The 24259-nt window shown below is 38.5% G+C and overlaps 1 protein-coding gene and 2 long non-coding RNA genes across 3 annotated transcripts; 1 reads left to right on the forward strand and 2 right to left on the reverse strand.

Moving 5' to 3' along the window:
• LOC148860932 (uncharacterized) lies at positions 1 to 2755 on the forward strand. Its single transcript, XR_016113364.1, has 3 exons — positions 1 to 709; positions 790 to 879; positions 963 to 2755. It is a non-coding gene; the product is annotated as an uncharacterized LOC148860932 (long non-coding RNA).
• Positions 2756 to 3025: 270 nt separating this feature from the next.
• LOC148860933 (uncharacterized) lies at positions 3026 to 3941 on the reverse strand. The gene is made up of 2 exons (XR_016094939.1): positions 3569 to 3941; positions 3026 to 3494 (listed from the first exon to the last, which is right to left on the reverse strand). It is a non-coding gene; the product is annotated as an uncharacterized LOC148860933 (long non-coding RNA).
• Positions 3942 to 7204: 3263 nt separating this feature from the next.
• HYH (HY5-homolog) lies at positions 7205 to 11976 on the reverse strand. Its single transcript, XM_088941362.1, has 4 exons — positions 11657 to 11976; positions 11382 to 11547; positions 7630 to 7786; positions 7205 to 7544 (listed from the first exon to the last, which is right to left on the reverse strand). The coding sequence occupies exons 1-4, from the start codon at positions 11748 to 11750 to the stop codon at positions 7491 to 7493; spliced, it is 471 nt and encodes a 156-aa protein (XP_088797488.1). The 5' UTR covers positions 11751 to 11976; the 3' UTR covers positions 7205 to 7490.
• Between the last annotated feature and the right edge of the window lie 12283 nt (positions 11977 to 24259).

Raw genomic sequence — 24259 nt, forward strand, 5'->3', positions numbered from 1 at the left:
GTTGCGGCCTACAACCCCAATCAAGTCCTACGCCAATTTGGGTTCAATGATTTAGGTGCTCGGTTTCTACGTTCCTCTGGAGAAGATGTCTTTTGGGTCTGCCAACATGATCTAGCATTTCCCGAAGGTTCCCGGTTCCCCATTGCAGGGTATGCGAGGGTCTAGAGTTGCAAGTCTCTCCATTTCGCCTACCTCTGTGCCTTGTTCAGGGGTTTACAAATTTATGTGATCAGACCCCCGCCCTCACCATGTCTTGGCTCTTCCAAGGGCCATGATCAAGAGCAGCCACCAGCCAATCCCCCACTAGCTTGCCAAAGGGGAAATTCATGGGTGTGCTTCAAAAGGGGAAGCGCCCCATCGTTGAAGAGGGGGAAGGTAGTCGTCCTGTAGTGAAGAGACCTAGATCAGCGAGGGTGCCTCGCACTGCTTTTCTGCCTACACTAGCTGTACCGTGTGCCCCCCACATCAGACAGTGTCATCCTAGGTTGGGAACAATCCAAGCAGACGTTCTCCACAATCGGACCAAGAGGAGGTCAGGCCAGAGCCTCCAGTCCCCACGCCTGAAGCAAGGAATGCGCTTGATACAGAGTCAACACAGTCAACAGAGCTTATTCTTGTTGAGAAAGTTACCTCTGTCCACATCTCGGGTGGACGTGTGAAGAAGATTGCTCCCCGTCCTCGACGGAGGGAGCCTGAAAAAGTTGATTTGGTAAGAACTTTTATCTTTCAATGTGTCTGCTTTACCATTTGTTTGCGATGTATATGTTATTGTAACTAACATGTGTACAGTCTTTTGTTTTGAAGTTTGTAGAGGTTGAGGGCACCCAGCCGGGCACTGAGACTCCATAAGTCTCCTGCGATGATGTTGTGGGTGAAAAGGTATGTTTAGCTTCGCCATGTGTATTGCTTTTGTACTGTGATTAGTTTATTGTACTGATCGTTTGTGATTTGTCTCATCGGAGGTGTCTTTCGATGTCAATCCTGCTACCATACCAATTTCGTCATCAGGCGACTTGTTTGCGAGTTACAATCGTCGCAGCCCCCCAGTCAGGGTCGGGAGGTGAGTGAAAACCCTTCTAGCGACCTAGTTGATGTTGAAGTAACTGAGGGCCTTGGCATTGATGGTACTGCTCAAGCTGCTGTCACTCTAGAAGAAGAAGCTCCCACGGATGCGTCGAAACAGATATGTGATGGCCCGGTTTGTCAAACCGAAGTTGCTCCAGAAGGCCCATCGGTTAACGATGCTCTTGAACCGCTAGTTTCTAGGTTGCGGCAGCCTGATACTGAGGCTCAAGAACCCACTATGGCTGAGGTGCTGACTGAGGCACCGTGTGAGACGACAGCGTCAGACATTCATAATGGGGAAAAGGTTACATCTGCTGACCCTGCTGAGACTGATGTTCCCGTAGGTTCGGAGGTCCAGCCCGAGAGTGAGACTACAGGCTTCGAGGCGGGATCGTCAGTCGAGGTGTTGTCATATGGCGAAGAGCTTGCACTAGTTTAGGAGGAGCTTATGGAGTATTGTGCCAAGAATGACATCGACCCTCTGGGCTATGCTATCATAGACCTTGTCCATATCCAAGGTCCTCGTAGAAATGACAAGTATTCTGTATCTAACTCAGTGGCAAATTTTGCTCTAGTCATCATTCAGAACGGCTGGTTACCATCCATTGACATCCTCCCGGTGGTTATCGGGACGGCCCTAAACACCATCATAGCGATGCATCACGAATCAATCTAGCGACGAGCTCTCGTAATTGAGTTCGCTCAATGGTTGAGTACTTGCGAGTTTCTTTCTGCTTCCAAATTAGACATGTTCATGGTCGGGTTGCCCGATGGGCCGGTCCGGCCCCACCCAACCCCCTGACGGCCTTGAATAGGTATATGGGCCTATTGGTTTTATCTCGTGCCAAAAAGCCCAGCCTGCAATAAATTCGAATCGGGCTCGGGATTTGCTAAAATAGCCCGGTTTGAGTCGGCCCAATCCGACCTATAATTAAACCTAAAAACCCTAGTTGAATACCCCTCTTTTTTTCACAGTTTTCTCTTATTTTTCCAGCTGAATCCTTCTTCTCCACATCCTTTTTCCCTTCTTTATATTCTTTTTTTAATGTAAATAAATTTTTAATTTATATTCTTTTTTTATTATAAATAAATTCTAATTTGTATTGATTATTGAATAGGGAAAATTTCTAATTTTTTTTTATTAGGTCGGGCTCGGGCTTCAGGCTTTTTATCAAGGATGGGCTCGAGCCCAAGTTGTAGGCCAGTTTGTTGGGCCGGGCTTAGGCTCAGGCCTAACATATTTCCATTAATGAAGAGTAAAAGCCCGACCTGAGCCCAACCCGGCCCGGCCCATGAACAGGTCTATTCCAAATGAAATAGATTGAAGAACGGGTCACTCTATTGGCCCACGCATTTTGGAAGGCCAGTCTCAAGGGGTCAATCTATCTTTGGTTGGTCTCTTCATCTCAAGATAGTTGAAGCTAACCTTTCGAAGGCAACTGAGAAACTAGATGCCCTTCTTGAAGAGTGTGGCTGTTAGTGAAAGATAGTATCGTAGTACGAGGCAGAACGGAAAGACATGCTGGATTTTGAGATGCAAAAGAAGGATTTGGTGAACATAGATAATATGAGGAAAGGCTGGTGTGCCATGTAAAAACACCTATGCTTTTTATCCTATAACTCAATCAAAATTTCTTGTAATGGAAAACTTTAGTTTTGGTCTATATTGGGTGTTAATTATGTTGCCTCATAATGATATGTCATTGTTGTGCCTTAGTGGGTTGATCGTGGCACCAACGGGCTACCAGGCCTTGTACAATCTTCGTCATGTCATGATCAAGATTGTAATTCAATTTCTTCACTTAAACTTTATCGCATACAGTCCTTCGTCATCGTCATGATCAAGATTGGATAATAATGAGAATGACGAGATTCATCGCACACACTTAAAAGTCGAGTATCTTCCGATGTGAAGTGAACTTTATCACAAACGAGTACTAGCACATGTCCTTTGGCCAAGTTTTTGTGCAAATGAAGAACATTCTTATTGCGAATAGTGTTCAGTCCAGAAATCGTAAAAAGGAGTTGGGTGTTGTTCCGATATCTAAACATTATCAAGTGCGAAAGAGTTAACATGATAACATATAGAAAGAAGGAATGAGCAATGAGGTGAATATTAAGGTTCTCCATTGTAGAAAAAGGAAGTCAAGCTACTTTGTAGAAAAAAATAAGGTTCTGTCATCTACGCGAGAGACGAACGTCATCGTGCATATACGGAAGCAAGGTTCTGTGTAGGCAATACAATTAGCCCCCCAACTGTAGTGTAGAAAAGTTCTTTAAGCTTCATCGCATACACTAAAGTTAACTATTGTGTTTTGTCAGTCATATAGCTTATTCGGGGTCATCAAAATTTCACCATTGGGAGGTGTTATACCGTGACTGGATCTTTTTTCTGCATCCATGAGGACAAAACATCCCTGGTCCTGTACCTGTATTCAGTATGCCTTAATTAGAATAGCAGTTCATTGCAAATTGAAATGCACTCGTCTTGTTTTGCCATCACCTCTGGGGTTGCCGGGACATATATGTATTTGCCTAGGGTTGCTAGGGCCTTCACATGGAGAATGCAGCATCGTAGAACATGCCACGACATTGCGGAATTAGTTGCGGCATCATAGAACCAACCATGGCATCATGGAACTAGCTGCGACATCCTACAACTGGCTAGGGAATGCGTGAGCGCCTGGGGTTGCTTGGGCCTTCACATGGAGCATGCGGCATTGTGGAGCCGACCATGGCATTGTGGAACCAGTCGCGGCATCCTAAAACCAAATAGGGTATGAGTGTGCGCCTACGGTTGCCAAGGCCTTCGCATGGAGCATGTGGCATCGTGGAACCGGCCACAACATCGCAGAACCGACCGTGATATCCTAGAACTGGCCAGGGAATGATAAGTTCATCACACAAGTTGTAGCAAATAAGACATTTACTTGTAAAGAATCATAACTTCATCACACTTTTCAGAATACATGAGTATATCAAATCTACATCTCAAAGCGAATCACAAAATATTCATCGCGAAAATTCAAGTCATTAATGTGTACATTTGAAGTTCATCGCATAATATTTTCAGTATAAGTATAGGAAACAACGCATTTTTCATATGAAAACTTGTAAATTTTTCACTTTCAAAAGAAAACATGCAATACATTCATTTTCAAAGAATACATGTGACAAACATAACACATCTTGTACAATTTCATTCAAAGTATGGCTTCAACCAGTGACCATTCACGGTTTCATCTTCCTCTCCAATGTCTGCAGTCTTCAGTACATAATACATAGATGGGTGAGCTTCTTGAATTACATACAGTCCGACCCAATTTGGAGAATTTTTTTTGGCAAATTTTCCTTGCCTTACGTGTAGCGCTATTCTAAGGGACTTTGTCTCCCTCCTTAAATTTTTTGGGCTTTACTAATTTGTTAAAGTTAGCGGCTAAGCTTTGTTTGTATTTGATTTGTTGTTGTAATGCATTTTCCCATTCTTCGTTGATGTATTCTAGCCTATCGCCAAGCAACTAGTCCATGTCCTTTATTTGAAATCTTTTCCCTATTGCGAAGGCTACACAGGTGGAGACTATCTGTATCTTTTCTGGTAGCACCACCTCTTGACCATATACTAGAGAGTAGGGTGTTGCTTGTGTACTTTTCCTAATCATTGTACGATAAGCCTAGAGGGTTTCTGATAACTGCTTTGACCAATCCTTTTGACTACCACCACCATCTTGCTCAACATTCTCAATAAAGTCTTGTCCGTCACCTCTGCCTGCCCATTTCCCTATGGGTAGTAAGTTGTAGACGTGCCTAATCTTGCCCCGTGTTGTCCTAGTAAATCTCAGACTTCTTAATTCTTAATAGACAAGCCATTGTTTGTTAAAATCCTCATAGGGACCCTAAACCAATGAACTATGTGTTGTTTGAGGAAGTTTGCTATGTTTTCTATGCAGATCCTTAATAAGGGTATTGATGAGGGCGGATTTGGCCCTCCTATGATATTGTGACATGTGGCACCTCAGAACAATTAGGTGACACCCGGAACCACTCAAGCAACAACTTGCCAAGTTGATGGTGTCCAACCTATCGGCCTGGCCTAACGTGACCTGGTGGCCTGGCCCAGGTGCCAACCTGGCGACCTGCGAGACGTGCTCACCAACAAATTCGGCATGCATATTCTAACACTCCCACGACCCTTGGAAGTTGGCCCACGTGTCGAACAATCTGGAGGGTGGTCAACGTGCATGGCGGTTACGTCCGGGAATCTCGAACCACTTAGACGACCTCGTAGAAATCTCGTATATGGTGTGTGAAGCCCATGCCAAACAATGCTTATATAAAGGCACCAACCCTAATGACTAGGAAGAAGGTAAGCAAGTAAGCAAATTCTAGCTCTCATACTTTGTGATTTTTAGCTCGTAGTCTACTATGAGAGTACTAACTTAAGCATCAAAGAAACTTCGTCAGGTTAGCCACCCCGGGCCCTCTAACATTTGGTTCCTTGCAGGTCTCTAAAAAGCAATGAAGCTCATCAATCCAGCTCGCCACCTCACAGGTAGCTCGCCACCTCACAGATAGCTCGGCACCTGGTCAGCTCAACACCTCAGAGGCAGCTCAGCACTTGGTCAGCCCGGCACCTCACAGGCAGCTTGGCACCTAGGTAGCTCGGCACCTCACAGGCAACTCGACACCTGGTCATCCCAGTACCTCACAGGTAGCTCGCCACCTGGTTAGCTCGGCACCTCATAGGCAGCTCAACACTATAGTCAGCTCGCCACCTAGCCTACCCAGCTCGATTCAGCTCGGTAGCTGAAGTTCTCCACTTCGGCTTGAGTCATCGGTCACTTGGAAGCAGACCAAACGATGAGGTACTTAGCACAAAAAATTGGCCATCACCCAAAAAATTGATCCATCAGGTATCTCCAACTCTCTCAGCTTTGGTCTGTAGCCAAATCAAAACCTCTCTCTCTCTCTCTCTCTCTCTCTTATAGTATCGTTCTCCCTTAGTCTTTCTCCTGCCCCCTCTTTCATTCTTCTTATACAATATTAATAAGACCGTATAAAAGAACTAAAGGGACCAACCACTTGTATAATCAAGTTATAAATTTCTATCAAGTTGGTGTAAATTTCATATCCAAGAGTTTTTTGTGAATTTTTATCAAATTGGTGTAATGATTTTTGAACTATACCAAATTAGTCTCATGTTCTTTTATACGATATGTTTAATGCCATATAAGTGTGTAAGAAAAATAAAAAAAGAACGAGAGAGGGAGCGGGAGAGAAAGTGAATGAGAGAGATTGGGGGAGAACGATAGGTAGAGAGAGAATAAGAGAAATTGATAAAAAGAACGTAAATACAGAAACTTACAAACCATATTTATTTATTTTCAAATCACACAATCATTGAGCTGAGAGAGGCGACTCTAAGAATGTGAGAGTGAGAGAGAGAGAGAGAGAGAGAGAGAGAGAGAGAGAGAGAGAGAGAGAGTGAGATAAACTAGCTTTTTGTTGTGTCCAACATGGATTAAGTCCCATGTTGGCAACAACCACATAAGCCTTCGATAACATGGTGGTGATTTTTATAATTTGAATTGTAGAGCCAATTGTTAGAGTTTTGTTGGTTTTTGGACCAATCTGTAGCCTAATTTTAAATGTACAACTGACTCTGACTATAATTTTCCCTAATTTAAAACTAATCTGAAAGCAAAGCTAATTTCTTATCTAGATGGGTCAATGATCCAACTTTTCAAAGAAACCCATGATGTCAAAATTGAATATTAAATATGTAAAAAAAAGATAGAACACCAAAATTGAAAATGTACAGAATCTTGTCAAAAACATTTGAGAACATTTCTAATGTTATATATTCATCATATTAAATAAAAATAATTATTAAAATAAAAGTTATTTTTTTTATGGTAGAAATGGAATACAAAATATAATAATAATAATAATAATAATAATAATAATAATAATAATAATAATAATAATTGTAATTATTATTTTCTATAAGCATTTAAGTTTATTTTTAATCATATTGTTACTTTTTTTAATTTTCAATTTTTATCTTAACTATGATATATGTAAAATTCAAATAATTAATATGGAGAAAAATTTCTCAAGTACAATGCATGTACTTAATTACTAGTCACATAAAATGTACAAAATTTTATTAAAGCCAAAATCAAGTAACTAATTAATGTCGACATAAGTATGGCTTCTTATTGAACAAATGGAAGCCTGAAGCAAATTGTTGTCATGGTAGCTGCCATTAAAGAGATCGATTACTCACATACTGATCTTGGAACAAAATAGTGTTAATGTATGAATCTAAGACAAAAGGAAGACAGCCTGGTACAATCATCTACTGGGAAAGTATCCAAGCAACACCAGACTGAAAATGGCCTGGTTAACTCTTGCATGACTAACCATTAAATTTTTTGCTCAATACTGTCATCTGCTTTAGGCCTTGTGTTCATAAGAACCTGGGAATCAAAGTATTGAAAGATTCAGATGTTAAAATTATTAAAAGAAACAATTAAGAGCCCACAAGCGTCATGAAGAACTCACCTTCCTAAGCATGGTATTTTCATTAATTAGAGTTGAGATTTTCTCCTCTAATTTGGAATTCTTGTCCTGCAACTCTTTTGCTCTTGACTCCAGATCACTGACATATATCTTCTTTCTTTCTCGGGCTTGTTGGGCTGACACCCTATTCCTCAATAACCTATTCATGCAGAATTATGATAAAGTAATTAGGCAAACACTTCATGTATGGCCTTATTATTAAAAATAAAAAAAAAAACACTTCATGTATGGCCTTATTATTAAAAAAAAAAAAAACACTTCATGTACTTTAAAGTGAGAATCGTGTTTGTATGGGTTACACATCATAGACAATGAAAATGTGGGAGCACCTGAGAAGATACTTTGATCATTATCCGGCCTTGATTTCATGTTCGATTCTGCTAAAATCCGGTACTTGGTAAAAATATTGACCTAGTGAAAAACCGTCCAATCTGGGTAGTTGAATCGTCGACCATTCGACCCAATTATCAGATCACAGGTTGTATTGTAAATGTATATGCAAATTTTTAAAAGCCACAATTTGCACTTTGATATCTTATTAGGGTGATATATATATATATAACTTTTCAAGATATATGTATCTTAAAAGGCCAAAGGTGCATTGTCCTGCTATTTTCATCAAAAAATACCTTTTTTTACCTAAAAAAATTGTAATTTTAATCAATTTTTTACAAGTAAAAAAAAAAAAAAAAACTGAATTAAAATATAAATTCAATATAAAATAATGCATATTTTACATTTAGAATATAATTATATATATATATTATTTATTGATAAAATATAATTATAAATACATGCATGTATGCATGCATACATATATTATGTTTGCTGACATGGCATTATCTAACCCATTCTATCTGAAGGCAAAAGTGACCCACACATTTTTTTTATACGGAGAAGTACAGACAGGTGCATTGCAGAATTCTGATTTCCACTGCAGATCTACAACATTTCAAAAGGTCAATTACCCCCATCTTATGCATCGATGCCTACTCATAAATTGGCATCAATTCTGAGCTGGCACCTACTCCAACTGTACTTTGTACCTATGAATAGACTTGGCAATTGGTTTGGGTGGGTCGGATTCAGGTTGGGTCAAGGTACTTCGGGTTGAATTGTTAAATGCTAGACCCTAACCCTAAATGTTCGGGTTAGGGTTGAACCATGGGTCAATTCAGGTCATCCAAAAAATAATTAAAATTTAAAAATATAAATAAATATTACGTGAAAAATGTCAAAATTAAAAGAATTAACCTTAAAATTCAAAATATAAAATAAAAAATTTGAACATTCAACAATTTAAAGAGTAAACAATAAAAAGTAAAGACTAAATTGAAAATTTTAAAGTGGAAAATTCTAATAATGCATAAATAATCCTAATTAGACTTGACAATTGGGTCAGCGGGTTGATCCATGACCCAACCCGACCCAATCCAGTTTTTTTGGGTTGGGTCGGGTCGGGTCATTTTCACATTCAGGTAGCTAAATATGAGACCCTAACCCTATTTTTTCGGGTTAGGTTGGGTCGAGTTTGTGGGTTAGGTCAACTTTTTGCTAGGTCTACCTATGAATACTGACCGTGGGCTGAACCGTCATTGTCCCTTTTTTATACACCAACTGAAGACATCATTATTGGAAAACTATGGAAAGAATTGGTCAATAGAAAAGTCAACAAACATTTTCGTATTTATCTTTAGGTAAATATGAGATTCACAATAATGATACTTTTTCTTGATAAGCTTTTGAATTATTTATTTAAAAAAGTTACCCTTATTTTAAATGGAAAAGTATGGACAGGTCCAATGCAGATTTCTGATTTTCACTACAGATCTATAAATATTTAAAATGTTAGAAAACCCCCTTCTATACACTAATACCTGCCCGTAAATTGGCATTAATTCCAAACTGGCATCTACCCCAACTATACTTTGGGCCTAAAAACTTTTACTCTGGGCTAAACCATCATTCTCCCGTCTCCTATGGGGAAAACTATAAATTTTAATAAGACAAAATGTCCATTAAATAAATAGATGTTAAAAACAAAAAAAAAAATACAAAGAGAAAAAATAATAAAAACAAGAAAGCACTTATTTCAACAGAAAATAATACAGTAAATACCTAGGTAACTAATCCACTTGAAAACAGTAAACTCCACAGGCAACCATTTTTTTTACGAAAAAAAATGGCTTTAACCCCTTCCAAACGAAGTTGAGATCTCCCGTCTATGAGAACTCTGCCCATGCCTACCCACAATATACTACACTACCCCCCCCCCCCCCCTTGTGAATTTGGAACATCTTCCCCTGCATAATATTATGCAGAGGGTGAGCTCCATGTGTGGCTGCGATAATTGTGGGCAGAGTTCTCGTGGGCATGAGATCTGGACTCGAACCGAACACTTTTTTCTTCTTTATTTTTGTTGTTTATGTTTTTTTAATTAAATCTCAGTTTGGAAAGAGTATAAATACAAATATGTATAATATAAATACATACAAAATAATATAAAAAGCAGAATTTTATACTCTAAAAATTTGAATTTGTACTCCTTCCCAACTGAGCCTAAGCAAACTATAGGCATTGTTTACATCCATTCTTTTAAAAGGTTTAAGTGTTGAGGTGTGAGTCTTGAGGCCAGCACACAAATTTTGGTTCAATGCTTAAGCCTCGTATCAAAGTTATAAGGCTTAATCATTTGTTTGAATGAGGCATAAATCCCAAACCTTAAAAGCATGAAGTAATACCTTGAGATGTAAAAAGGCATAAGTTTCAAGTACCAATAATTATTTAATGATTTGATGCAAAAAAATATATATTCTATGCATTTTTATAGTTCAAAATACATGGAAGAATCACCTTAAAAATTATGGGACAAATAAAAAGAATAAAAATGAAAAATCAAATAGGGCAGCCAAATTCTATTAGTTTCTTTTAGATTGTGTTTGGTTTGAATGAAAAGGCAAGGCATGACAAGTCAAGTCTCTGTATACCTTTTGATTCAAATAAAAAACAGCCTTAGTGGAGAGTTCACATCAAGTTTTTAGTTTCTCTTGGATAAATCAAGTGAGATTTTTTTTGTATTATTCTAAACCTAACATTCTAATTTTGTTATTTTTCCCGTTTCTTTTCTTAATAGATGTATTTTATTATTATCATTTTTTTGCATAGATCAAATTAACTAAGTTGTTTCATTTCTTCTAAACTACTGAATAACTATAAATCATAAATCTAATATCAATTATATGTATAATTTTTCATATGTTTACTTTTTTTTCTAAATTGATCATTTGAATAATTTGACAACTTTACATTCTAAAACATAAAATATAAAATATTTATAATTCTTAGTTGGTTAATTGTTATTTTATCTAATACCTAAATGCTAAAGTTTATTGTTCATAAACTTTTATTTTATGGATATTTTTACCTTCTATCATTCTAAAATTTCTGAAGTAGTATATTATATATTATTTTTATTACTTTATAAATTTTAATTAAATTTTTTAATGCTTAACTATAATACTTACACCTCGAAACCTTGAGAAGTTGAGATTTATACTCACCTTTTTCGGTTATCATGCCTGAACTATGGTTTTCACCTTCTAAAACCTTGTCTACACCAACGTAATTTGATGTAAACCAACATAATTTGATTTGATGTAAATATGCGCTACTAGTATCTTAATCGCTCTTGAGAGAGAGAGAGAGAGAGAGAGAGAGGGAGGGAGGGGATATACCTCTTCAGCCTCCTATACTCCCTATCAGCGGGATTTCGCCCCCTTCGACGCTTTCCAGCTGCTCTGCTGCTGCTGCTATTGCCTTGTTGAACCTCCGCCGTCCTCGTCGAATCGCTAGGTCGAGCTTCCACGTCGGGGACCGTGAAAAGATCTTCATCACTCTCCTCTGAACATCACAATACCAACAAAAGCTCAAAATTTTCCATTCAATATAAAACACAAACCTTAAACTCCGGTAAACCTAATGACACTGCTGAGGTTTGTGGATCACCAACCTATTTTATTATTCTCTTTAGAAGCAAGAAAAGAGCTCCGCCACGAAGAGCTCTGGTCGTAGCTCGACGATGGGTTACCGTCAAGAAGTGACATTTGATTTGGCTACCGTTTAGCTGCCGAAAAGTGTAGATACGGCAGATGATCTCCGGCAATAAAGTTATAGAAGGAGAGAGAGAGAGAGAGATTTGGTTTTGGGGTTGTACTTGGTTGTCTTGTGGCCAATCGGGAGTCTGGAGAAATGGAGGAGAAATGAGAGACGTGGCAACTGTTATCTCATTTTTATTTCCCCTCTCGCCAACTCGAGACGCTTAAGACGTAGGGAGCTAATACTTTTAGCTCCAACTGAATAGGAGTGGAAGGCACCTTCCGAAGGTGGACGATAAGCCACGTCATCAATGATGAGATAATCTTAAACTTGTACTGATGGCATTGATTACGTGGCCGTATATTTCACCGGTCAATGGTCCTACTTACTATACGCTCCTTCAATGAAGCTGCAAAAATGAACTCTGGTTCCTGTGAAAACACGTTGATGTATAGATGACCGCTACTTTTTTTTTCGAGTCATCAAAAGTGTGAAAAAAAAGGTACAATATACAATGTGTGAATGTGACATATCGATATCATAGAAAAAAAACGGACAAGTACGGATGCAGAATTCTGAATTCCAGCCCTCTACTATTAATCCTCTCCCCCTATGAATTTGGCATCAGGATATATTATCACTTTCCGGCAGTTTACCCCTGTCTACGGCTGTCTGCTTACCAAAGAAAGAGATCCAACGGTTAACCGAAAAGATGAATATATGAGTTAGTTTGGCCAACAGGCCCAACACCCTTTCTAGCAGTCTACCCTATCCTCCTCCCTCCAACTCCAAAACAAAATCATACACGCTGGACCTTACGTTTTTATAAATATCTGCTGGGGTTGAGTGATTGCTGGCCGTATCCTACTTTTCCAAATTATCGAAGTTGGAAAGGTAAGAAGATTTTTATCTGAAAGCCCATAATATCACTTCATTGGCCTACACAACCGGGAAAGCCCATCCCCATCTCCTTTAGTCCTTCACGCTATCACTTGGTTGCCAATGCCATAATACCTCAATTTCCACCCTATAAAGCTGTGTTTGGTTTGAAGGAAAAAAGTAGGGAAAGGTAACGAAACTTATACAAGCTTTTGTAAAAGTTTCCTAACTCTTCCCTTCCTTTCTCTACCTTTTCCTTCAAATCAAACATAGTCTAAATGAAAAGGGAAAACTCATTGGGCTGTGCCGATTTGACATGATTTTATCTGGCCTAGCACGACAGTACGTGCAAATATATGGGTGTTGTTCAAGCCTATGGGCCGGTATATCATGGCACGATATATATAAATAATTATGTACATTAAAATTCAAACAAAATAGAATTTGAAGTCTTTTTTCATTTTTGTCTATATTGTTAATTTATTTTAAAATTTTCATTATTTTTTTTATTTTTTTTAAAAAACATGCCTCTCATAATTTTGCCCGATATGCAGCTCGGCGTGTGGCACGGCATGGCCTGGGCCTACCTGCCCTTATGCAATGGGCCATGTCAGGCCGAACTTGTAAAATATCCCAGTGGTAACAAGCACAATCCACCAAAAGCACAAGCCGCCCATGGGCAGTGCCATTTACACCTCCAACCATGGATATCATTCATTGAACCTAGATGGACTTCATTCAGCCAAATGTACAAGTTTTACAAATTCGACAAACAATATACTAGGTATCTAAGAGATAACCTCAATTTTGTTTTTTATTTTTTATTTTTATGTGACTGGGAGAGTGTAGGACTGGACTAAGAAAGACTAGGAGCTATCGACTGAAATAGTACAAATACAATGACATTAAGAATTACACTTAGATGCCACTAATTATTATATCATAACATATGATAAGATGGGTTCGGTCCAAACTCAGCTTACAAAGAAACTGATAAGTCAGGTTCTACAATCAATAAAACCGAAGCCAACCCAACTCATTTGTAAATCAACCAAGTTGGATTTAATCATGCCTGGTTTGATCTTCTTTTACCATTTTCTGCACAGCCCTAGTGTTTGAAGGGAGTATCCAGAGCTAGAAGTATGAAAAAATAGAGTAAGCTTAAGAAAATCCCAAAAAGTTAATTAGGGGGGAAATTCTTTTTAAAATAGGGTAATTTTTTTTAAACTATTTTTATGGTTTAATTAATTGACTAATTTTACCTTTATTGTTTAATTGTCTTGCATCATCCTGCTATTTCTAATAATTTTCTAAAACCTCCCTCATTGTTAACTTCCCATGAACCGTGTAAATGTGATCTCACACTGTTATATTTTTCGAAAATTTCTAATTTACCCCTTGTACTTTCCTTTCTCCTCACCACAGAAGATAGTTCATCTACTAGGAAGAAGAGGGATTTTACTCCCCGAGAATTTTGCAAGCTAAATGGACAGAATTTCTTATGTTTCTATCCAAAATCAGCAGTCTCGAGTTCTTTCCAATAAGATCTCTTTTTTTTTTTTTTCTAAATCTATCTCTCAATTCTCTCTTCTGATGTCACCTATGGGTGAAAACCATCTGGTTTGTTTTCTTCTTGGGTGGTGTTTCTCTTTTTTAAGTTATAAAATTTGATTGGTTGCAGATTTAACGAGGAGATGATCGATATATTGTATGTGATCAATGCTTCGAGCTTGATTCTATTGCGGGCTCTCAATGTGACCATTGAGGAAGTTTGTGAAGTCCTTTTGGAAGGTAACTGCTAGAGATAACTCCACATTGGCCACATCATCAGTCATGTCATCAGTTAGATAACAACAATAATTTGTTATCTGTGAAGGGATGAGAAGTCCATCATATAAATGGCCGAACCCTATAGAAAAGTTAGGTGAAATTTCAAAAATTTTTCTCTCCCATCTGAGAATCGCATTCCCTCTTTTAGAAAACTGTATTTTCAAGAATCAATATTGAATCCAAAACCGGACCAGATCTGAAACCAAAAGGGAGGAGAGGGATATACCTGATACGAAGTAGCAGTAACTCCCAATGAAGGTGTTCACGCCTAAGGAGAAGACCAAAACCTACTTCCATTGAAGATGACACAGTGTGTGAAGAAGCAGGATCAATAGGATGGCTCTTCAGCAAGAACTATGATTCTTCAACAATAATCAAACAGGGGCTGGTGAGCACGACTTCAGATTGTTTCTTCAATCAAGAAACAATATCAAGAACCTTTCTTGATCTATTCCCCAAAAGGAGATCGAACTGGGTAGGGATGGCAAGAATAGGAGAGAATTCTACAAGTTGTTGTGTGTGTGTGTGTGTGTGTGTGTGTGTGTGTGTGTGTGTGTGTTTTAACTGAGGAATTCATCCCCTTATTTGTAGTCTTCTTTGGATCAGCCTCCTAATCCAATTAGGAGAGAGTTTCTTGATCCAAATCTGATATTTGGATCTAGACTCTTAAATGGATAAGACTTATCTTATCCTTTCAGTTAATCCTAATCAGATTATAAATTAGATATTGCCTCCTTTTAATTAACCAATTTAAGCCTAGTGTGAATTGGGCTCTAGGCCCATTAAGCCTATGTGCTCACTTACTCCTTAACCTGCTACCCAGTTGGCTCTCTTTGTATGGCGTGGGACCCAAACATTGATCTACACATCACCCACATGGGTTCAGCCCAACCTTTGTTACAAGGCCTGGCCGAATTCACTGTAGGAGACAGTGAACCCCTAAGTCCATCGCCATGGGCTCTTAATGGACCCAACATTTACACTAAATGGTCATTAGGTTCAACCACCTTATGAAAACCCAAGGATTGTGGGTAGATACAAGATTAGCCCATCACGTATTACCCTCAATGGTCTTACACTTAACCTCTTAGCCAATAATGATCAAACACTACCCGACAAGAGAGGACCTCTCCTTCGGCTGCAAGGAACAGTGTTGCACTCTCTACTTACATGGATCCCGGGAATTAAAACCTTTTGAAACATTTTGAAACCATAATACATATATATGTATATATGTATATCACTATATAAATATATTTTTCAAAACAAATCTCAATGTTTGAAATAAACTACCGGTAGTTTAGATTTCCACCAGAGAGAGTGCATTCCCCGATCATTCACTTTGTTCGACAAATGGGCTGTTCCTATCATTATGATCACCCACTCAGGTGAATTCTCGGACTATCCCAACATACCCAGGTTTTGACCCCCTATAAGGATCTCACTAGTTGGCATATCAAAGACAATCCAATCCGACACCTAGTGTAGTACCATAATCGAGTGTAGGGGTCAAGTGTAACATTCTACTTTTGTCAATCTATCTCCAAGGTCTAAGGCAATACTAGAATTTGGTCCGGTTCAGGGTTTCAAGAAAACCCACACTATATGTGCCTCAGGTCTCACCCTGGCAGTTGAGACAAGCCACCCCAACCAACTTGGCGGCACATCAGTGTCAGCCTTGGCAGGATAAATCTCCCCAGATCTATCCAACGGTTGTGAAGATTCCAAATTAACACGAGTCTCATAAGTGCCCAGTTTAATGGTATTGCACAGAAACATACCACAATGGCATGAATCAATTATGTACTTTATTCATTTACAATAAGTGTCAAAAGATACATCAATCTGATTAGAACTAAGGGCATAATTGTCCAACAGCTCCCATACTTTCCACGTGTTTCTTAAACACTTTCTATGTTAGTGGCTTAGTTAATGGGTCTGTCACATTCTCTACTGATGCTACATTTTAACATCAATCTCCCATAAATACAGTGTTGTCACACAATAGTGAAATGGGTGATGTGTTGAATTCCAAATTTTAGAATGAACACATTCATTCATTAGGCAGCCTCACTTACAGCAATGTGCTCGGATTGGGTTGTGGACTATTTTTCTTACTACACAGGACCTTATCGTAAAGAAGTAACCAGATGTAAACATTCTACCATCTGGATCCAATTGGCAGTCGATATCAGTATACCCTTGGATCTGTAGTGAACTACCATCGAATACCAGACAAAACTCTTTTGTCATTCGAAGGTATTTCAGTATGTTCTTCACAGTAGTCATGTATTCTTGTCCTAGGTTAGACTGGTATCTATTTACTACACTCACTACCTGAGCAATGTCAGGATGAGTGCACAACATGGCATACATGATGCTCCCTACGACTGAGGCATAGGGAATCTCCTTCATGCTCTCAATCTCCTCGAGAGTCTTGGGAGACATACCCTTGGAGATAGTGACTCTGTGCCTGAAAGGAACATTTCATTTCTTAGAGTTCTCCATACTGTATCTCTTGATAGTCTTGTCAATATAAGTAGACTAGGATAATCCTATTATCCTCTTTGATCTATCTCTATAGAGTCGAAGTCCCAAGATATAAGTGGCTTCTCCAAGATCTTTCATGGAGAATTGTTGTGAAAGCCACACTTTCACCGTAGTTAACATTCCTACATCATTCCCAATGAGTAGAATGTCATCTACATACAAAACCAAGAACGTTACCTTATCCCCACTGGTTTTCTTGTAAACATAGGGATCATCCAGATTTTGCTCAACGTCAAACTGCTTGACAGTAGAATAAAACTGAATGTTCCAACTCCTAGAAGCCTGCTTCAGTCCATATATGGATCGGCTAAGTTTGCATACCATGTGTTCCTGACATGCAATAATGAATCATTGCGGTTACTACATACAAATATCTTCAGTAAGATCTCCATTCAGGAACGCGATTTTGACATCCATTTGCCAAATGTCGTAGTTATGGTATGCTGCTACAGCTAGCAAGATCCTAATAAACTTTAGCATAGCCACCGACGAAAAGGTCTCCTCATAGTCGATTCCCTCTATCTGAGTGTACCCTTTCACCACAAGACAAGCTATATAGGTCTCAATATTACCATCTGGGCCCTTCTTCCTCTTGTAAATCCACTTGTGACCAATTTCTTTCACCCCAAAGGGTGGGTACACAAGAGTCTAGACCTTGTTGGTCTCCATCGAGTCCATCTCGACTTTCATTGCATCTACCTACTTCAAGGAATCTATGTCCAACATAACTTCCGCATAAGCCGTGGGATCCTCCTCACTTGTCGTAGCTTCTACTAAGTAACTTTCTTGGTCATAGCCGTAACAAACTAGAGGCCTGAATACCCAAGTAGACCTTCTAGGTTGAGTATCTAGAGCTTGTGGGACATCTCCCACTACTCCTAGGCTTTCTTCATCAAGGACTTCTTGCTGAAAATTCTCCAGGATATAATCTTCTTCTAAGAAACAAACATTTCAATTGCAAAACACATTTTGTTCTTTCGGATCATAGAACAGGTAACCTAAAGAGCCATTGGGGTAACCAACAATGTGTATCCCCAAAAGGATATAGGTAATTCTGAGTGGATGAGAAGCAATCAGACCATATCCAATAGGGTCCCGATACACCGTTTAATTGTGGTGTAGCAAGAGGGGCTAATTGTGATACTATCTGATGAACATACAATTTATCTATAATTTATGAGGTCTTTACATGAATTCTTATGCTGGTTTTATTCAATTTTTCCCTAATTTAGCTTAATGTCAAGAAAGATTTCAGGGGTAATCAATTCAAGAAAAAGAAGGCAAAAGGTAAGATAAAAAGGAAAAAAATTACCAATTTCAGCCCAACTCAGCCATGGAAGCAAGAGAGCATAATTCAGCCCAAGTAGTGCAAGTTAATTCCATGGAAAAACCTAAGGAAAGAAGCCTAGCAAGGAGAAAATTTCAGCCCAGCAAGAGGAGGCCCATTCTCAACCCAAAGAACAGCCTAGAGTATACCTAACATGTGCTAAGAAGGAGCTTAATAGCAGTCCAAATAGCAGCCCAAAAGAGCTAGGGGCGGCAACCCTTAGAAGGCTCTTAAGAGAGCACTCTAGAAAGTTCAAGAATGGGGTGTATTACACCCCATTCTAGAGGCTTCAAGAAAGGGCAAGAACCCTCTTGAAAATCTATATAAGAAGGCCTCTAGAGGGGAGAGAGGTGTTCAATTGCTTGAGATCAAGGTTCTCCCATCCCTTGGGGTTCGAACACCTTGAAGAGAAGAAGAGAGAAGAAGAGTTAGGCACAAGAAGGAGAAGGAGAAGGGCTGAAGGAGTTCAAGCAAGCAAGAAGAGAAGAAGGTGAGTTTGAATTTGGGGAATTTTGATTCAGAGATCTTATGTAATAATTCCTTTTATTTTCATCTTTCTTTGGTTCGAATTCAGCTTCTTTTGATGTAAATTTTTCTCTCTCCCTCTTCCATTCTTTCTTGTTGAATTTAAGGCTGTAAAATTTCAAATTAAGTAATCAATTTCTTTCTCATTCGAATGTGTCTGATTTGTTCTTGATGTTTCTTGAATAGAGGGTGATTCTAGATCAAATTAGCCAACTTATCTTTCAAAACTCAGATCTGAAATCTCATATCTGAGATTTGTAAGATCTAAATTGTTTGAAAGATAATTCAGATATTCAATTTTCAGGTTGGCCAATTTGATCTAATGCTTGGAATTCTTAGAGTGCTTGAGAAAGACTCTAGGAATTCAGATCTACTATTCAATAACTGAATTGCATACAAAGTTAGAGATAACTTGCACAATTCAGTTGGTGATCAATTCAGATTTGAATTGATGACTTAGATGTGTTTGAAGAAATGCATGCATGAATGATTAGATTCTTGCTTGAGATAGAAGAACCGTCACTCATGCATAGGATGAACATGCGCTTGAGAGAGGCTGTTCATGATCTTGGGGTTTTACCAAACCAATGCTTAATCATGGCCTATTCGAATGACAAAAGTCGATTGATTGTTGAATCTTGAAATTTGGGTTTTATTGCCTACTCTTCTAACTTGAATTGAAGGCATTTGAGCCAATGTTTTAGGTAGATTTTAACTTTAGGATTTTAGTTTTTGAATAAAGTTATACTATGTTGTTAATCAAATAAGAATTGACCAATTTAGTATTGGTAGTTGTTTCCGAAATCCTCGTGGCAATGATACTCTATTCACTACTTTACTACTTGAACGGCTAGTGCACTTGCTAATGTCACAATGATTCGGTCACTATCCCATTGTCCTTTAAGTAGTCCCTGAATTCGTCAGAGAGATGCTCAACACCTCGATCTGATCGAAGGGGTTTAATTTATCCCCTTAACTATTTCTCGACTTCTTGTATGAAATCCTTGAACTTTTCAAAGGATTCGGACTTATGTCTCATTAGGTACACATAACCATACCGAGAATAATCATCGGTAAATGTTATGAAATAAATGTGCTGAGTACATGTCCTAACATTCAAGGGACCACATACATCAGTATGTATTAGGTCAAGTGTGTCTGTAAATCTTTCAGGCTTTCCCGTAAATGGCCGCTTCATCATCTTACCCTAAAGGAAAGGTTCACAGGTTGGAAGATTTTCTACGGTTAGAAAATCCAAAGGACCATCATTTACCAACCTTGTGATATGATCTATGTTAATGTGGCCTAATCAATAATGCCACAGGCATGTGGAACTAACTCTATCATGGTTTCATTTCTTGGGGATTATTTCTGACGTAATTTCAGTAATGTTGGTTTCTAAAGAGGGATGGAAAACATAGAGACCATTCTCAAGTTCCCCATATGCTATAAATTTGTTATTCCGTTTAATAGTAATCACATTATTAAACAAAATAGAATAACCATCCATGCATAACTTTGAGACAGAAATCAAATTCCTTCTTAAATTAGGTACGAAAAGACAATCTTTCAGTACAATAATTCCTTCTTTGAAAACTAATTCTATAATGCTTATGGCTGTAGCTGCAACAGCTGCAGAAGTCCCCAAGTAAAGTGTCACTTCTTCATCACTCAGTCTTCTACTTATCTTGAACTCCTACAGTAAGTTACACGCATGAGTCAAAGCCCTGGAGTCAATACACCAAGAAGAAGAAGTGACCAGAAAATTGGTCTCTATGATGAAAGAATCGAACATACCTTGTTTCTTAGTCTCCAGGTGTTGAGGACAATTCATCTTCCAGTGGCTGGTCTTCTTGCAAAAGTGATAGGCATTCGATGCCTTGTCTTTCTTCTACTTTTTGGTTTTGCTACCCTTCGTTTGAGCCTTCCTTTTAGCCTTTTGCTTGTTTTTACCCGATTTGCCACCTTCAACAAGCATGACTATTGGCTTATCCTTCTTAATCAGTTCTTCAGCCCTCTACAACATATTGTTGAGTTCCTGAAGGTTAACGTTTAGCTTATTCATATTGTAATTCATGATAAACTAATTGAAGGACGGAGGTAAGAAATTGAGGGCAGCATCAATTTTGGTGTCATGGTCTAGCTTTGACCCGAGAGCCTTTCATTGATATAACCCATCATCTTTAGATAATGGTCATGAACCTATTGGTTCTCAGTCATCTATGTATTCATAAACAATTTTAAGACCTTTTGTCGAGTAAAACGGTTATGCTCTTCATACATAATCTTCAAGCTGTCCAATATATCCTTGGAAACTCCGATCTTATCGAATTGTCGCTATATCGGATTGTCTAAAGAGGCTATAATATAACACCGGGCAAGAGAATTTTTCTCTTTCTATTCTTGATACTCTCTTATTTGGGCCTCAGAAGCCCTGTTACCCGGACGATCCAAAGCAAGGTTCTTAGAAATTTTGTCCAATTTCTGAGACGTCAGAACCAACATAAGGTTTCGGAACCAGTTAGCATAATTAGGGCCCTTGAGTTTGTTATCATCCAACAACTTGGTGAAGTTTCCGTTTGCCATTTCTGGTAAAGGGAAAGCAGATTTATAAGTCCACAACCTAATTAATTCATGTCATCACATAGAAAGGGCTTTTAATCTATGTTCCATTTCCATTTTAAGCATCTTTGAGATTCCCTCCAATCTTAGTGACGGTGACAGTTTTGTCTCTGGAAATGTGGGAAATCACATGGGGTGCATGGATCCAACTGTTTCAGCTATAAAATCCTACCACCTTCTGTAAAAGATCTCATCCACTCATCTTATGAGCTTTCCCTTTGGCCTCTGTCAGACAAGGTTCGTGGACATTTTAGGTTAAACCTTTTTGTCTAATAAGTGCTCACCCATCATGTTCGTGAACACCCATCATGTTCATGAAGCAATCCAATCAACTGCATTAGCAGATGGATAGCCCAATTTTATGGTGCATCTCCACCCACCAATATAGTCAAGCTTTATACTAATGATAGAAGGCCTTTAGAGAATTCATCATATGAAATTTCCCTATCACATGCACTTATATTTAATGGAGTGAACGAAAACCCCATAGATTTGATTTAGGTCAAACCAAAGTGGCTCCCACTGACTTTCATAAAGCCAGATTCAAAGTGGTCCTGAAACGGCTAGGGTTCCGTAGTGCTCTTCTTGGGGAGAAACTTAAGTGGAACCCACTAAGAAAGGGAGATCATCCAATGATCTTAAGGGCACAATGGCAATGATGTGTATTCAGCCATGGTGTTCGAAGGAGCCACTATCGAATTAACATGGGTCAAGCACTTATAGTCCTTGTACCCAACACATCACATCACATTACATACACCACATGTATGAAATCCATAATTGATCCAATCAATTAAATAACTATAAAACCCATAATTAAAATTTAGAAACCTTTTTAGCCCATTTAAAATCCATAATATTATCAAATAATATTATCTAGGTATATGGGCTGAACTACAAAACTAGGTTTTACAGATGTGGGCCAAATTGCATCTTGCAATTAACCATCAACCCCTCAGCCCATGTAGGAAATTTTAGGGCTGAGAACAACCCCATCGAACCACAGATTTGGTCCAACCATTTTGATCCAATCTGGTTCGAACGGGTCTAGGGTTTGATGTTTAATTCAAGATCCAATTCAAGAAACATGATTTGAAAATAAAGAAACTGATACATGGCAATCAAGAATCAGTAAATAATAGCAAGAGGGTTGTTCGTAAGGCTGCAATCCAGCAAAACAAAATTTAGTTTGTAGTTTGCAGTTTCTAAAACTACAAATCGGAGATTGTCCAAGCCAAATCTGCAAACTTTTCTCCTTCATGCTTCCAGCTCCGTCGTCAATGAAATAAAATAGGAAACCTAATTTCTCTATTAATATTACATCAAAATCAAATTTCTATATATTCCGTCTAAAATTAAAAAATAAAATAAAATTAATTACAAACCAAGAATGAATAGAAAAAAAAAAAACACAGATGCGTAGATTTCTTGTGCCGTAGAAAGATTTCGATCTCCTCTATACGAATAGCCTGAAATTCAAGAAATATAAATAGAACAATTCTAAATAAATAACAAAATAATAGAGATTTATTTTCAAATTATTCGCCCAAAACTGAGAACCGATTTCCTAGAAAAAAATCACTAACTGTGTAAATCGGGTAGAATGCCTTTTGCCAATTTGTGTAGATATAGATCGGATTTAATTCGGTTCAAGACATGAACCATGGCTCTAATACCATTGAATGGATGAAAGATCCATCATATGGATGGCCGAGCCCTAGTTGGGTGAAATTTCAAAAATGTCTCTCTCTCCCATCTGGGAATCGCATTCCCTATTTTAGAAAACTGCATTTTCAAGGATCAATCTTGAACCCAAAACCGGACCAGATCTGAAACCAAAAGGGAGGAGAGAGATATACCCGATACGAAGTAGCAGAAACTCCCAATGAAGGTTTTCACGCCCAAGGAGAAGACCAAAACCCGCTTCCACTGAAGATAACATAGCGTGTAAAAAAGCAGGATAAGTAGGATGGCTCTTCAACAAGAAATACGATTCTTCAGCAAAAATCGAACAAGGGCTGATGAGCACGACTTCAGATTGTTTCTTCGATCAAGAAATAATATCAAAAACCTTTCTTGATCTATTCCACAAGAAGAGATCGAACTGGGTAGGGATGGCAAGAATTGGAGAGAATTCTACAGGTTGCTGCGTGTGTGTGTGTGTGTGTGTGTGTGTTTTTAAACTGAGGAATTCGCCCCCTTATTTGTAGTCTTCTTTGTATCAGCCTCCTAATCCAATTAGGAGAGAGTTTCTTTATCCAAATCTGATATTTGGATCTGGACTCTTAAATGGATAAGACTAATCTTACCCTTTCAGCTAATCCTAATAAGATTATAAATCGGATCTTGCCTCCTTTTAATTAACCAATTTAAGCCCAGTTCGAATTGGGCTTTAGGCCCATTAAGCCTATGTGCTCACTTACTCCTTAACCTGCTACCCAATTGACTCTCTTTGTATGGCATGGGACCCAAACATTGATCTACACATCACCCACACGGGTTCAGCCCAGCCTTTGTTTAAAGGCCTGGCCGAATTCACTAAAGGAGACAGAGAACCCCTGAGTCCATCGCCATTGGCTCTTAATGGGCCCAACATTTACACTAAATGGTCATTTGGTTCAGCCACCTTATGAAAACCCAAGGATTGTGGGAAAATGCAAAATTAGCCCATCAGGTATTACCCTCAATGGTTTTACACTTAACCTCTCAGCCCATAATGATCAAACACTACCCGACAAGAGAGGGCATCTCCCTCAGTTGCAAGGAACAATGTTGCACTCTCTA

The sequence above is a fragment of the Nelumbo lutea genome, chromosome 4, assembly GCF_056320005.1.
Source record: "Nelumbo lutea isolate HS-2025 chromosome 4, American lotus-T2T, whole genome shotgun sequence".
NCBI classification, from domain to species: domain Eukaryota; kingdom Viridiplantae; phylum Streptophyta; class Magnoliopsida; order Proteales; family Nelumbonaceae; genus Nelumbo; species Nelumbo lutea.

Coding starts and splice junctions, on each gene's coding strand:
- HYH (XM_088941362.1), bottom strand. CDS start 11,750: ATGTCACTTCTTGACGGTAACCCATCGTCGAGCTACGACCAGAGCTCT. Junction 7,787..11,381: donor GAGTATAGGAGGCTGAAGAG/GTATATCCCCTC, acceptor CTGCATGAATAG/GTTATTGAGGAATAGGGTGT. Junction 7,545..7,629: donor AAAATACCATGCTTAGGAAG/GTGAGTTCTTCA, acceptor TTTGATTCCCAG/GTTCTTATGAACACAAGGCC.